Here is a 15,820-nt window from a genome sequence, read left to right as displayed (position 1 = left end):
GTTTGAGGAAATGACAATATGGAGTATTATACCACAGTTAGTTCCGACCCTACAATGTGATTGGCTGAGAGGCGATCTAGGAGTGCCGATATTGACGCAATAATACACGAGAGGGAGTGCTATAACGGGTAATATCGGCACTGCTGTGCTGCGGTCGTAGGCACGAGGCCGCAGGCCGAGTGCCGTAGATCAGCACAGCAGTGCCGATATTACCCGTTATAGCACGAACCTCGAGTGTATTATTGCGATTATACCACAGTTCCATTATCGCTGTTTATTGAAAGATTTTGAGTAAAAGAGGATGAGAAAATACGACCTGTTTGGTAAAATACTCCGCCAGTTAAAATAGTTCCATTCAATGGCTCGCTGCTAAACTTACACAACACTGGAATAGCCTTACCCAATAAATATTATAGAGGTAAATATACACAAAAACAACTATTGATAAAGTTGAATTTATTAAAAATAAAGTACAACAATTATTGTCCATCCACGGCTGATCGGATGTTCGTTCAGGTATCTGTTCAGTCCAGCTCTTAAACCAACGAAGCTGCTGATGCTATATAACTCTCCCTTCACGTTTCTGACGGATCCATAAAAACGGCGTAAAAGCTGATTCATTTCATTTTTGTTGATAATACTAAAATCGACTGCAATGTCATTGCTTTTTAACCAGGATGTAAATATATTAAGAGCCCAGGACGTTTGTTTTACGGTATTAACTTCGTTTCTCTGAATTTCCAGCTCATCCAAATCATTGTTTGTAAGCGTGACAAACCTTGGCTCATTGGAGGAATCAGGCTGGTCATTTATAGCTTCATCCTCCAGTTTCAGATCGAAACAAATGCTTTCGAAGCCAATAGATTTAACGAACTCCCTGTAATTCATTTTGATAATGTTGCTGCTTGTTTGTAGTTGCGCTGTTTGGCTTGTAAACGCTGCTTCGTTGCTAGGTTACCTGTTTGTGGCGGAGTAATACATGGAGAGCTTCGGTTACAGTGCTATAACATGTAATATCGGCACTCCTAGATCGCCTCTCAGCCAATCACATTGTAGGGTCGGAACTAACTGTGGTATAATACATGTTATAGCACTGTAACCGAAGCTCTCCATGTATTACTCCGCCACATACAGGTAACCTAGCAACGAAGCGGCGTTTACAAGCCAAACAGCGCAACTACAAACAAGTATCAAAAGTATCAAAATGAATTACACGGATTTAATTAAATCTATTGGCTTCGAAACCATTTGTTTCGATCTGAAACTGGAGGATGACGTTATAAATGACCAGCCTGATTCCTCCAATGAGCCTCCAAGGTTTGTCATGCTTACAAATAATGATTTGGATGAGCTGGAAATGCAGAAAAACGAAATTAATACCGTTAAACAAACGTCCTGGGCTCTTAACGTATTTACATCCTGGTTAAAGAGCAACAACACTGCAGTCGATTTTAGTATTATCAACAAAAATGAAATGAATCAGCTTTTACGACGTTTTTATGGATCCGTCAGAAACGTGAAGGGAGAGTTATATGGCATCAGCAGCTTCGTTGGTTTAGAGCTGGACTGAACATATACCTGAACGAATCAGCCGTGGATGGTCAATAATTGTACTTTATTTTTAATAAATACAACTTTATCAACAGTTGTTTTTGTGTATATTTACCTCTATAATATTTATTGGGTAAGGCTGTTCGAGTGTTGTGTAAGTTTAGCGCAGATGGGAGTTTTAGTTACTCAAAAGTGTTCTGAGGGCAGAACGAAAAATGATTGGTTCGGAGAGATAACCAATCACATTGTAGAGGAGGCGGGAGCGAAAAAGGCGGGCGCGCCCCCAAAAATCGAAAACCGACGGGACCAAAAAAAAAAAACAAAGAACTGTTGCGCCTGAGAAATTTACCAAAAGGTAAGAATTTTTCATTTCGATTTGTTTTAATTGCTTATTTGGGCTTATATCGATGAGTTAGGTTGAATCAAGTAAGGTAACCTTATAAGGCTAACGAGGTAAACACTAGCTAGCTAATTTTTAACCTCGATTAACAGTAGTTTCACTAACGTTAGCTAGATAGCTAGCAATTTCAATTACGTCTGAACGCCAACATTATTTACAGACTAATAAAAACATAGTTAGCTAGCTTGATATAGTAGTTAGGGAATTAGCATGTAACACTTGCATTTTAGTGCTTGGCTAGCTTCCTAGCTAGATTTCCTATTTGTCATTGACAGTGAAAAATCCCAGTGTTGACTCGCCAATAGCTTTTCTAGCTATTTTAAATATGCGTTAGCAACGGGTTTTTTTTTGCTAAACGAGCCAGATAAATGTAGCGTGTAGTGTAGTGCTGCTCTTAAGGCAGGAGAAATGTTCCGTATAGTGTAGTGCTGCTCTTAAGGCAGGAGAAATGTACTGTATAGTGTAGTGCTGCTCTTGAGGCAGGAGAAATGTACCGTATAGTGTAGTGCTGCTCTTGAGGCAGGAGAAATGTACCGTATAGTGTAGCGCTGCTCTTAAGGCACGAGAAATGTACCATATAGTGTAGTGTTGCTCTTAAGGCAGGAGATATGTACCGTATAGTGTACTGCTGCTCTTAAGGCAGGAGAAATGTACCGTATAGTGTAGTGCTGCTCTTAAGGCAGGAGAAATGTACCGTATAGTGTAGCGCTGCTCTTAAGGCAGGAGAAATGTACCGTATAGTGTAGCGCTGCTCTTAAGGCACGAGAAATGTACCATATAGTGTAGTGTTGCTCTTAAGGCAGGAGAAATGTACAGTATAGTGTAGTGCTGCTCTTGAGGCAGGAGAAATGTACTGTATAGTGTAGTGCTGCTCTTGAGGCAGGAGAAATGTACCGTATAGTGTAGTGCTGCTCTTAAGGCGGGAGAAATGTACCGTATAGTGTAGTGCTGCTCTTAAGGCGGGAGAAATGTTCCGTATAGTGTAGTGCTGCTCTTAAAGCGGGAGAAATGTACCGTATAGTGTAGTGTTGCTCTTGAGGCAGGAGAAATGTACCGTATAGTGTAGTGCTGCTCTTGAGGCAGGAGAAATGTACCGTATAGTGTAGTGCTGCTCTTAAGGCAGGAGAAATGTACAGTATAGTGTAGTGCTGCTCTTGAGGCAGGAGAAATGTACTGTATAGTGTAGTGCTGCTCTTGAGGCAGGAGAAATGTACCGTATAGTGTAGTGCTGCTCTTAAGGCGGGAGAAATGTACCGTATAGTGTAGTGCTGCTCTTAAGGCGGGAGAAATGTTCCGTATAGTGTAGTGCTGCTCTTAAGGCAGGAGAAATGTACCGTATAGTGTAGTGCTGCTCTTAAGGCAGGAGAAATGTACCGTATAGTGTAGTGCTGCTCTTAAGGCAGGAGAAATGTACCGTATAGTGTAGTGCTGCTCTTAAGGCAGGAGAAATGTACCGTATAGTGTAGTGCTGCTCTTAAGGCAGAGGTGCTTATAGTGGCTAAGCTGAGACCAACTATTGTGTTAACAGATATTTGTTTTCACAGATACTATATTGTTTGTGTCATAATTTGTTTATGGAGGTTGATTAAAATGATCTTTAGTCAATGTGATTTAGAATTATATTGAAAACTGTTTTTTTTTAATACTAATCCGTCTTTTTATTTCTTTATATTTTCAAGGAATCGTCAACTGTCTGCAGGGAAAAATGAATGGTAAGCATGAACTTGCAGCATGAAGTGCATGTGCCTTTTAATAACATACCATGTTAATTAGGTATAAACAATACAAGGGATGTCTTCCAGTGTGGTAGCATTTTAAGAGAGCTATTTGGCATATGAGAGAAATGTATAGGCTTGTAAATTTTATACAACAATCTTTGCAAAATGTTTTAACATTAAACCTTTACCGATGCAGTCTTACAAACTGTGATGTCTGGAGGAAGGGAGACCAAAATTGGAAGTGTTGGGCCCTATCCACTTTATGTGGGAAGTTTTCAATCCCTTATAGAGAGCAACAATGAAGTATCTGATGAGGTATCTGATGTTTATATAATTCTACTTTTGTTTCCATACGTGTATGTAAATAATTACCTTGAGTGTATGTAAATTACTTTGTATCTTTAACATTAGCTTAGCCAGCAGTTTACACATTTTACACAGTTTACACACAGTTTACAGTCTACACATCCCAACATGGTTTATTTACCTGTTATGTATTTTAAATATTTGTGTTAAGTGCAATTATTACATTTTAGATGAATGCAGTGACCTAGCTGGTGACATAATGTACCTGGCAACAAAATTCATCCCACAGAAAAAAGTGGGTCAAGCCTTGATGGAAAGTGGCAATGTCCATGCTGCCATGGCCAAAACAGAGGACTGTAGGTAATAAAGAAATACTATGTGTGGCATTAACTGAAAGAATCAATGATCAGTTTAAATATTAATTAAAGTTAAACACTGTTTTTCATTTCAATTGCAGGAAGACGTTGGATGCTGTAAAGAATGCTTTAGAGGCCAATTGGGAAACATTTGATCTGTCAACTCATGGTCTTGGCCCTGCTGTTATAAAAGGCACTTTTGCATTAATTGATGCATGTCTTAAAGAAAAAATGAGAGCACTGAAATCAATTGATTACACAGATGAGTAGGTTTTTTTTTTTTACCTCTTTATTTTGTATTTGCAAAAATAGTTTATTACTTTATGTCCTTGCATATTTACATAATTTGTGAGTACATTGTTGATAGGAACATGGAAAAAACATGTATGTTAAAGTGGAAAGAAGTGTTTAAATAAAGACTCAAGAGGAGCAAGGTTTTCTTCCCATTTTATTTGTATTTAGTCTTTACCCTCCTGTCGTGTTCGGGTCAAATCTGACCGATTTACAACTTAAACCACTCATAAATATTGTGTTTTACATCTGATTGCTACAAGGCCTTATGCCATCCTCCACACTATGCACTGGAACATATAAAAGTGATGATCATCTTTTTCATTGAATTTTGAGTGTTTTAAACCAATGTTTTACATCTGTGTTGTTGCCGGTCAAGCGTGACCGTCACAGGAAGTGAATGGGTATTCAGAATATATTCATCTATGAGACAGAAAACATCCCCATACACACTCACACACACACACCTACACACACACACACACACACCCCCACAGACACACACCTACACACACACACACACACACACACACACACACACACACACACACACACACACACACACACTCGCTCTCTCACACACACACACCTATACAGACACCTAAACACACACACACACACCTACACACACACACACCTAAACACACACAGACACACACACACCTATACACACAGACACTCACTCGCTCACTCACTCACTCACACACACCTACACACACACAGACACACACATATACACACACACCTACAGACACACGTTATGCCTATGTTTGCAAGGCCCCTCTGATCTGAGTGTGACATGCCACTCATGTGCATGAATTCACACACACACACACACACACCTACACACACAGACACACATACACACACACCTACAGACACAGACACACACACATGTTATGCCTATGTTTGCAAGGCACACTCTGATCTGAGTGTGATGAATTCACACACACACCTACACACACAGACACACACACCTACACACACAGACACACACACATGTTATGCCTATGTTTGCAAGGCACACTCTGATCTGAGTGTGATGAATTCACACACACACACACACACACTCACACACCTACACACACACCTAAACACACACAGACACACACACACCTAAACACACACAGACACACACACACTCACTCACTCACACACACACACACACCTACACACACAGACACACCTACACACACACCTACAGACACAGACACACACACATGTTATGCCTATGTTTGCAAGGCACACTCTGATCTGAGTGTGACATGCCACTCATGTGCATGAATTCACATGCACGCGTGCACACACACACACACACAGACACACACACACTCTCACTCACTCACACACCTACACACACACACCTAAACACACACAGACACGCACACACATACACACTCACTCACACACACACACCTACACACACACAGACACACCTACACACACACCTACAGACACACACACGTTATGCCTATGTTTGCAAGGTGGTGAAATTTTTTTTTGTGTGTTAAAACAGACCGGTCTCTGAAGACCGGGAACACTAAAGTAAAAAACGTGAGGTCAACAAAACCGAAGGGTTAAATTGACTGCCACACTGTACAGCTGTCATGTACAGAAAATTTAAATACACTATGTTCACTATCACTATGTTCCACTATGGACTTAAATTCTTTCAAATGTGTTGCAGCTCTAATTTTTATTTTTCCTTTGTTTCGCTCTGCTTTTCTGTCTACAAACATAATTCATACTGACTGTACATCTTGCCTTTTTTACTTGTTGCCGATAGGCATGTAGTGCAGTTGTTTTTCTTTTCCTTGACTGAATGCTGAAGTTTGAAAAAACTAGTTTGTGTGACCTCTCCACCATCTTGTACAGCTCCCTGTTCTCAGTATACTTGTCTGATTGGCTCCATTCAATTAGGTCCATCAACATGGCCTGCAGTTCAGCTTTTGTATTTGGCTTGTTTTTTTTCTGCCAATCTGCATCATTTAAGATCAACTTGCAAGGTGTCTGTGGCAGGTAGAGGATGTTGTGAACTAAAATACAGACACATTTCTCACTGTGACTATTAGCTACACATGTACAAAATTGTGGACTTTTGTGATTGAGAATTCCTACACTCCCATCGCTATGAAAGACTGTTAGGTTATTATCATCTAAGATGTATGAATGATTATCAATGATTTTTCTAGCAACAGCAGTCCTGAGGTCTTGAATATCTATTCCTTGCTGCTGTGCCACTACTCTTGAGAAAACAATATGTTTGCACATAGAACCACTTTTGGATCTTCTGCAGTCACACTTGACCATCACCAAATCAACACTGTGAGACTGTGCACTCGTATCAGGTGGAACAAAACAGGTTCCAGTTTCAGTTATGTTAACTTTTGAGTCTAGTCCCTTCTCAATCATAGACTGGACCGCATTAGAGAAGTCATCGGTATTGACTCCCTTGATTCGTCCAATGTCTGCTAGGTCATCCATGTAACTTAAGAAAAAACAAAAAATCAGAAGCAATCAGTCAAATTGATTTCCATTTCCATTCAGTGTAGCAGGAAACATCTAATACAATATGGACACTTTGTTTTTTAAGACAATAGTAAATGCTACAATAATCTTACATACCAGTAATATTTCTGAACATTGCCACACAGCAAGCAAAGGAGCTGATCTATCCGCCTGTTAGCGTTCCCCTTCAGGAACTGATATTTCATTGTGAGAAAGAATCTATGAAAGGAAGAAATAACCACATTACCACAGTAAATCAACAGCATCAGAACAGTAAATACATTTGAAATATTATTATTAGTTACGTTTTAAGTAATCTATGACCAATGAAATTTAGTTTTTTAATACCAGCATGTTTCAGATAGAGAATCTAGATTTTGGAGTAAGTTTTTTAAAAGTGCCCAGACTGGGTTGGCACATCATGGTAATGTAAAATATGAATCTCAGGCAATACACTTCCTAAAAATAGTTATCTTTGTCATTTCGTGTTTTAGTATGGGTGTGCATGTTGATTTTATAAAAGACATTCATTTGCCTATGGAATTGTGAATGTGCTTCAGTGATGAGAAGGAATGTTCCTTCTTACAAGAAACAGGTATAATCCTACCTCTCTGCCTTGTTGTTTGTCTCGCTGTTTTCGTGATTGAATAATCTACCAAAACTGGACCACAGCTCCCCACAAGAAATCCACTGAGTCTTCAAGTAGGTAGATACATGTGCACTACCAAGGTTGGAATCCAGCTCTTTGCACTTTGTGGCAGAAGTGTTATTAAACTCCTCTTCCTGAAAAACAAAAACTTTAAATGAGCATGTTTACAACATTACAAGATCTTACAAACTGAAGCCAGGGAAAACAGGAGTAGATAATCTTAAGGCAAGTTTGTCTTAACATAATTGAGACTAAAGTGTTGTAGTGGAGATAGGCAAGGCCACTTCACCACGGCGACCAGGGGCCCCTCTTGTCGTAAAAGTTGGGGAGGAGGACATCACTTAAAAGGCTGAGGAAAAGGTAATCAAGAGAAAGAATGCTCTTCCCCCACCATGTGTATATATATATATATATATATATATATATATATATATATATATATATATATATATATATATATATATATATATATACACTGTATATAACTAACATGCACAGGAAGTTGTTGCACACGTATACACAGCAAATACTGCAAAAGCAGGAACAGCAGACTGCTGTTTTTTAAGAAAAATATATTTGTATTTGATGTGTGTTTCTGAAATGTTTAAATAAATTTGTTTTACAGACTAGAGTTTTTATGTCAACCCATTTCTGGTGTTTGCATTTTTCAACTAATATTAATGAAAAATATGACACATTTAAAATTATTTAATTTTAATTAAATAACCACCCGCACCCACGGAGGTACACAGACGCAGACGAATAGACGCAGACAACGTTAACACACGCCCCAAAGGAAGGGTTTGGGGACCGTAGCGTGACAATAGCAAAATATTAAGATCTGGGCTATTATACGGGTGACTTCTTTTCCAAAGTTTCCCTATTAAATGTATATGTGTCAAAGAGTCTTACTGATAAGCACATCTTCATTGCCACCATTGCTTGAATCACCATATTTCTCTTCTCCACTCACAGGTTCCCTCCATCCCTTTTTATCAACCACCTATGCACAGCCTACATGTTAAAAGAAATCAGAAGATTTACATCATGGTTGTGATGTTTATGGATTTAAAATATTATGAAATATTACAAAAAATATTTACTGTTTTACCCTTTATGTCACCAGCAGTAATTTGCAGTAACATAAATTTCTAAAATTGGTCTGAAATCTACCTGCAGTACATGAAACCAGCAAATGAGGACCTTTGCTGAAGGAAAAATCTGTCTTATGGCATTGAGCTCCTTCAGGTCCTTGTCAATCATCACTGACCTACAAAGAAATGAAATGAAATAAATATTCAGTGTATCTGTATTAGACATTAAATAGACATTAGACAGTGTATCTGTATTAGACATTAATAGCTGTAAATTGAGTTATTTTGAGGGAAGAATAAATTTACACTGTTATATAAGCTGCACTACTGTTAATTGTGTCAAAGTGTAATTTTGTCTGTTGTCCCATGAAAATATACTTAAATATCTGCAGAAATGTGAGGGGTATACTCACTGTTGTGATACACTGTATTAGAAATTATTTGAAAAAATCTTTAGGATTTGAAAAATATGCAACGCGGGCAGCAAAGGGGGTAAATAAACATCTCCTGTCATATATATAGACTGTAAAATCCAAAATAAAAGCATTAGTTTACTGACCTGGGAAGAAAGCCAGGGTTATGACTAGAAAGTTTTTCCAGGCAGAGAGAGAGTGTGGCTGTTGATTCCTGACTGATAATGAAGTATGCAAATGGAACACCTCTTCCAATACTATTAGTGATAAGAAGTGCATAAAACGCATAGCCATACGAAGTCATGCTTTTGTAGGTGGCGTCCATGAACATCATGGGATGTGGATGTTCTTTTAGAAGCTGTTTCTGCCAGGGTGTCTGTACTACAATTATCAAGGGTTTTTCATCACTTAAAGGCTGGTAAAAACAAATGTTTTCCTTTAGCTTTGATGTGGCTAGAATGTCAACACTGACACAGTCTTTCACGTCAGGAAAAATTAGGGCATTGATGCTTTTTTTGATTGTTCTTATATCATCTGGTGTAACATAGTATCGACGATTGTGTTTGTCCATATGTCCATGCCGTTCTGCCCATTCCACACTTTTCAGAAGTGTTTCCGAGACTGATAGCCCTTGTTCAAGCCACATATCAATGAAAGCCTGTAGCTCTGGATCAATCCGATTTTTTACACTTTCTTCTTGAATGCCAACATCATGTCCATTGTGTTTGAGCATTTTATGCACCACAGCACCTGTGAATCCAGCATCTTTGATTATACTGAAAGAGACATATGCCCTGCAAGAGTTAGCCCTGGTTTTGGTTGGTTTCCCTTTGCTATTTCCTGTTGCTTTATTGGATCTCTCACAGGCATAATAGTAGTAGCCCTTTCGAGTACATACAGGAGATTTAAAGTAGCTGTGAGTTTCCTCTTCCAATTTTTTGATACAAGACTGCATAAAGTTCTTCTCCTCTTCAAAAATAACAACAACGTCTTGGATAATCTCAGGATCTGTTAGCTTCTTCAGCTTTCGTTTGACACCTTCAATCCAAATATTCTCCATTTCTTTCCCTAAACAAATAAAATAAAATAAATTAAAATAAAGTAACATTCAAAGACCTATTCTAAATATTCTATACTATACAATATACATCCTCTGCCTTAAGAGCAGCACTACTGTCACGTATGACCGTGTCCCCCTCCGTTAGCTGTCACTCCGAACCCCTCGTGTCTGTGTTCCGTATCTGTTCATCCCGCCCCACTCGTTTGTCTCGTAATTCCCTTGTTTATTGCCACGCCCCTGTATCATTGTCTACACCTGCTCGTAGTTAGTTTCCATGTATTTAAGCCCCTGAGTCTCCCTTGTCCTTTGTCCGGTATTTTGAATTGATTTGTGATCGTGTCTGTCCCATTGCTGTTCTCTGTACCCGACCGTTTTTGTGTTTCTCCTGTTTCCCGTGCTCCCTGTCTTGTAATGCCTGTCTTTGCGTGTTTCTCGGACTGCCCTCCTGCTATCGACCCTGCCTGGCTATCTGACGATGAGTATGGTATTTCCTTTAATAAATCTCGCTCCTCTCAGCATTTGTGTCCGTCTCCTCGCTACGCAGCGCGAGAAACGTTACAACTACACTATACGGTACATTTCTCCTGCCTTAAGAGCAGCACTACACTATATGGTACATTTCTCCTGCCTTAAGAGCAGCACTACACTATACGGTACATTTCTCCTGCCTTAAGAGCAGCACTACACTATATGGTACATTTCTCCTGCCTTAAGAGCAGCACTACACTATACGGTACATTTCTCCTGCCTTAAGAGCAGCACTACACTATACGGTACATTTCTCCTGCCTTAAGAGCAGCACTACACTATACGGTACATTTCTCCTGCCTTAAGAGCAGCACTACACTATACGGTACATTTCTCCCGCTTTAAGAGCAGCACTACACTATACGGTACATTTCTCCTGCCTTAAGAGCAGCACTACACTATACGGTACATTTCTCCTGCCTTAAGAGCAGCACTACACTATACGGTACATTTCTCCTGCCTTAAGAGCAGCACTACACTATACGGTACATTTCTCCTGCCTTAAGAGCAGCACTACACTATACGGTACATTTCTCCCGCTTTAAGAGCAGCGCTACACTATACGGTACATTTCTCCCGCCTTAAGAGCAGCGCTACACTATACGGTACATTTCTCCTGCCTTAAGAGCAGCACTACACTATATGGTACATTTCTCCTGCCTTAAGAGCAGCACTACACTATATGGTACATTTCTCCTGCCTTAAGAGCAGCACTACACTATACGGTACATTTCTCCTGCCTTAAGAGCAGCACTACACTATACGGTACATTTCTCCTGCCTTAAGAGCAGCACTACACTATACGGTACATTTCTCCCGCTTTAAGAGCAGCACTACACTATACGGTACATTTCTCCTGCCTTAAGAGCAGCACTACACTATACGGTACATTTCTCCTGCCTTAAGAGCAGCACTACACTATACGGTACATTTCTCCTGCCTTAAGAGCAGCACTACACTATACGGTACATTTCTCCTGCCTTAAGAGCAGCACTACACTATACGGTACATTTCTCCCGCTTTAAGAGCAGCGCTACACTATACGGTACATTTCTCCCGCCTTAAGAGCAGCGCTACACTATACGGTACATTTCTCCTGCCTTAAGAGCAGCACTACACTATATGGTACATTTCTCCTGCCTTAAGAGCAGCACTACACTATACGGTACATTTCTCCTGCCTTAAGAGCAGCACTACACTATACGATACATTTCTCCTGCCTTAAGAGCAGCACTACACTACACGCTACATTTATCTGGCTCGTTTAGCAAAAAAAAACCCGTTGCTAACGCATATTTAAAATAGCTAGAAAAGCTATTGGCGAGTCAACACTGGGATTTTTCACTGTCAATGACAAATAGGAAATCTAGCTAGGAAGCTAGCTAAGCACTAAAATGCAAGTGTTACATGCTAATTCCCTAACTACATCTACTATATCAAGCTAGCTAACTATGTTTTTATTAGTCTGTAAATAATGTTGGCGTTCAGACGTAATTGAAATTGCTAGCTAGCTAGCTAACGTTAGTGAAACTACTGTTAATCGAGGTTAAAAATTAGCTAGCTAGTGTTTACCTCGTTAGCCTTATAAGGTTACCTTACTTGATTCAACCTAACTCATCGATATAAGCCCAAATAAGCAATTAAAACAAATCGAAATGAAAAATTCTTACCTTTTGGTAAATTTCTCAGGCGCAACAGTTCTTTGTTTTTTTTTTTGGTCCCGTCGGTTTTCGATTTTTGGGGGGGCTCCCGCCTTTTTCGCTCCCGCCTCCTCTACAATGTGATTGGTTATCTCTCCGAACCAATCATTTTTCGTTCTGCCCTCAGAACACTTTTGAGTAACTAAAATTCCCATCTGCAAGTTGAGCAGCGAGCCATTGAATGGAACTATTTTAACTGGCGGAGTGTTTTTAACCAAACAGGTCGTATTTTCTCGTCCTCTTTTACTCAAAATCTTTCAATAAACAGCGATAATGGAACTGTGGTATAATCGCAATAATACACTCGAGGTTCGTGCTATAACGGGTAATATCGGCACAGTGCCGATGTTACCCGTTATAGCACTCCCTCTCGTGTATTATTGCGTCATTGTCATATAGAGTAAAAAAGATCAGTAAAATGTTCAGGTTAAGCATGTAGTGTTGTAATGCCAGACACGAAAGCTGAGAGAGCAAGATTTATTAGACGCAGATCCAAGCTGGTAATTGTAAACACAGTCCATGTCATAAAGCCAGGTACTTCAGAGAAAGCCAGACAGCTAACACGCAATACAGGCTTAGACAAATAGTATTAACAGGTCACACACAGGGGACTAAACTAGAAACAATTGACAATGATAATAAGGGGCGTGGCTACAAATAGACAGGAGAGAACAACCAAATTGACAACAAGAGCACAGGGGAAACGAAAACAGAACCACATGGAACAAGGAAACAGGAGACATGATTGACAGGCGGGGGAAAGGCTAGACATGACAAGTGTCAAAAAAGTGAAGTAGAAAAATAATTCTCAGCTTGATATGTTTAGCTATCCTTAATAAGATGAAAGTCAGATTCACTTTGTTCGAGATTATGTTGTACACGTACTGCAATGCATGCAATTTATATTAACAACACTGTAAGTCACCAGCGATCCACATAGCATTCATAAATACATGTCCACAAACGCTGCTTAACCCACGCAAACCACATCTAGGTCTTAATAAATGTCTCACAGACTATTGCATGTGTTTTATGATGCAGTATGACTTGTGAACTGTAAGAGAGAATAAAAAGTCACTTTCACTGGTTTTGCAGTTGGAGGATGTTGAGATAAATTTATAGACATGTAGCTAGCAAAGCTATTTACAAAGACTAATTGCATTGCTATTTCATTCCTGTATTAATAGCTTGTTCTAAACTACAGAAATTAAAATTTGACATCAAACGTAAAAAAAAATCATAATATTAGTTTCTGCTAACTTATCCTCTTAAGTGGTACCAAATTGAGGCATTGAAAAGTGTATTGCAATTTGTTGAGTTAGATACCAATCATATAAGAACTGATGGATTTCAGCATGAAATCCTTACATGACTTAAATGCACCTCAAATGATTATTTCTGACACGTTGAGGACCCCGGCCCCTCCCTTTTGGGCGTGTGTTTACGTAGTCTACGTGCATCGTCTGCGTCTGTGGATATTTCGTGGTGATGGCTATGTCATGTGATAATCCGTCTCACCTGTGAATCGTCTCGTAATCACCTGGGGTTAATGTGGTTTGTCTATTTAATGTGCGCTCGCGCAGTGTCCTGTGCTCGTCGTTGTCTACAGTCTACACGTTGTGTGTGTATCTCTGTTCTCCGTGCGCTATTGCGCAATATTATATGTTGATTAAAGTGACGTTTGCCACTAAAGTACGGATTCTGTGTCTCGTCCGTCTACCGCCGCCCAGCGTCACAGAACGACGAGCCGTCTGAGACACCAAGTGAAAGATGCCGGGCTATAAATCAAAGCCAAAAAAGGGAAAGAAACCCAGCAAGCGGCATCACCGCTCTTCTCCCTCTCCATCTCGGGAGCGGTTGCCCCTGCGGGTGGGCATGCTCGAGCTGGAGGAGGACACCCCCGGTCAGGAGGAAGGCTCCTCTCCGCGCCAGGAGGCTGTGCCTACGCAGGAGCAGCTGGAGCAGGATCCTGTCTGCGCTTTCCAGCTGGCCGCGGCACGGGGGACGCAGTACCCCGAGTTGGCGAAGGAGCTCCGCGAGGGGGCGGTGCGGATTTGGCGTGAGCGCCAACGACGCCTTTCTCCAGCACGCGCCCTCTCGCCCCTGAGGGTGGACTCCTGCGTCTACGGGGCGGTCGAGTCCACCCCGGAGAGCGAGTTCGGGGAGGAGGACTCCGAGGAGGAGCAGGAAGGAGAGGACTACCCCCCTTCTATATGCGACGCCTCCACCGTGGACTACGGTGGAGAGGAGGAGGAAGAGGAATACCCTCCGTCAGAGGACTCCGCCTCCACCGTGGACTACGGTGGAGGGGACGGAGAGGAATACCCTCCGTCGGAGGACTCCGCCTCCACCGTGGACTACGGTAGGGAGGAGGCGGAGTCGGAGGAAGAATCGGAGGACGAGGATTACCTCCCTCCGCCCGTGTGCCCCTCTCGCACCGCAGAGAAGGGTGAGGAGGAGGAGGGCTCCTACACTACGGAGGAAGAAGAGAGCCCTCCCCCCTCAGAGAGGTCTGCGGAGACCGTAAGAGGGAAGCGGACGCCCTCTTCCGCTCGCTCCAGAGACAGTGATATGGACTGCTCCCGGGGTGGCAGCCCGGAGCAGCCCATGGAGTGGAGCCAGGGAGCGGAGGAAGAAATGGAGACCGAAGGGGACCACTCACACGGCCCGTTCGGTCAGTCCGTCAGCCGCGACGCACCAGGCGCGTACGCAAGCCCCGGCGCTCCTGGCACGTCAGCCCGCCGCGCTGCCCCTGGCACGTCAGCCCGCCGCGCTGCCCCTGGCACGTCAGCCCGCCGCGCTGCACCTGGCACGTCAGCCCGCCGCGCTGCACCTGGCACGTCAGCCCGCCGCGCTGCACCTGGCGGAGAGTCCGCAGCAAAGGCAGGAGGAGCACCGCCTACCGCAGCGCCTGCAGCACCAGCAGCTCCGGACCTCTCTCCCCTGCTCGCTCTCCTCCTGGCGCGAAGCCTGGCGCCCATGTCGTGTGTGTGTGTTCCCGTGTTTGTCAGTCTTCCCCTTTGTGTACCAAACCCGTTTTTCCCTCTTGTGCCACTGTGTGTGAGCGTGCCTGTTTGTGTGTTTGTGAACGTTCCGTTTAATGTGTCTTCCGTCTTTTCCCCCGTCTTCCCAGGGAGGGTGTTCTAGGCGGTCCGTGGCGGACGCTTCACCAAGGGCAGTCACCTCCCAGACGCAGGACTGAGCGCGTCGGATCCGCCCATCGTCGTGGGTTCGGGGCACTCGGTC

General features: G+C 42.1%; 2 protein-coding genes across 5 annotated transcripts; one reads left to right on the top strand and one right to left on the bottom strand.

The window, feature by feature from the left end:
- Positions 1–1,841: 1,841 nt before the first annotated feature.
- Positions 1,842–5,158, top strand: LOC143519126 (uncharacterized). Its single transcript, XM_077012239.1, has 5 exons — positions 1,842–1,906; positions 3,631–3,663; positions 3,866–3,984; positions 4,265–4,335; positions 4,433–5,158. Exons 2-5 carry the CDS (start codon positions 3,657–3,659, stop codon positions 4,599–4,601), a joined length of 366 nt encoding a protein of 121 aa, XP_076868354.1. The 5' UTR covers positions 1,842–1,906; positions 3,631–3,656; the 3' UTR covers positions 4,602–5,158.
- Positions 5,159–5,449: 291 nt separating this feature from the next.
- On the bottom strand, positions 5,450–12,743 carry LOC143519104 (uncharacterized). 4 transcript variants are annotated; one of them, XM_077012217.1, is made up of 7 exons: positions 12,545–12,743; positions 9,433–10,354; positions 8,953–9,049; positions 8,692–8,793; positions 7,738–7,913; positions 7,248–7,349; positions 5,450–7,110 (listed from the first exon to the last, which is right to left on the bottom strand). In XM_077012217.1, exons 4-7 carry the CDS (start codon positions 8,731–8,733, stop codon positions 6,312–6,314), a joined length of 1,119 nt encoding a protein of 372 aa, XP_076868332.1. In that variant the 5' UTR covers positions 8,734–8,793; positions 8,953–9,049; positions 9,433–10,354; positions 12,545–12,743; the 3' UTR covers positions 5,450–6,311. The 4 variants fall into 4 exon arrangements, with proteins under 4 accessions (XP_076868332.1, XP_076868340.1, XP_076868326.1 ...); XM_077012225.1 differs by having other exon boundaries at positions 8,953–10,354; XM_077012211.1 differs by lacking the exons at positions 8,692–8,793; positions 8,953–9,049 and having other exon boundaries at positions 10,185–10,354.
- Positions 12,744–15,820: the final 3,077 nt, after the last annotated feature.

This window comes from Brachyhypopomus gauderio, chromosome 1 (genome assembly GCF_052324685.1).
Source record: "Brachyhypopomus gauderio isolate BG-103 chromosome 1, BGAUD_0.2, whole genome shotgun sequence".
Classification (NCBI taxonomy): Eukaryota; Metazoa; Chordata; class Actinopteri; order Gymnotiformes; family Hypopomidae; genus Brachyhypopomus; species Brachyhypopomus gauderio.
The sequence above is the reverse complement of the archived record's forward strand: the minus strand, read 5'-3'. Positions and strand labels throughout refer to the sequence as shown.

Bases quoted from the DNA above. Each gene is read 5' to 3' on its own strand.
- LOC143519126 (XM_077012239.1), top strand. The intron at 3,985-4,264 runs GTATCTGATGTT...TTCATCCCACAG, and splicing joins ACAATGAAGTATCTGATGAG to AAAAAAGTGGGTCAAGCCTT. The intron at 4,336-4,432 runs GTAATAAAGAAA...TTTCAATTGCAG, and splicing joins GCCAAAACAGAGGACTGTAG to GAAGACGTTGGATGCTGTAA.
- LOC143519104 (XM_077012202.1), bottom strand. From the start codon at position 10,394: ATGTTACTTTATTTTAATTTATTTTATTTTATTTGTTTAGGGAAAGAA. The intron at 7,914-10,184 runs GTATGTACTCGA...TTTGTTTTTCAG, and splicing joins ACAGCTACTTTAAATCTCCT to GAAGAGGAGTTTAATAACAC. The intron at 7,111-7,247 runs GTATGTAAGATT...TTTTTTCTTAAG, and splicing joins AATGTTCAGAAATATTACTG to TTACATGGATGACCTAGCAG.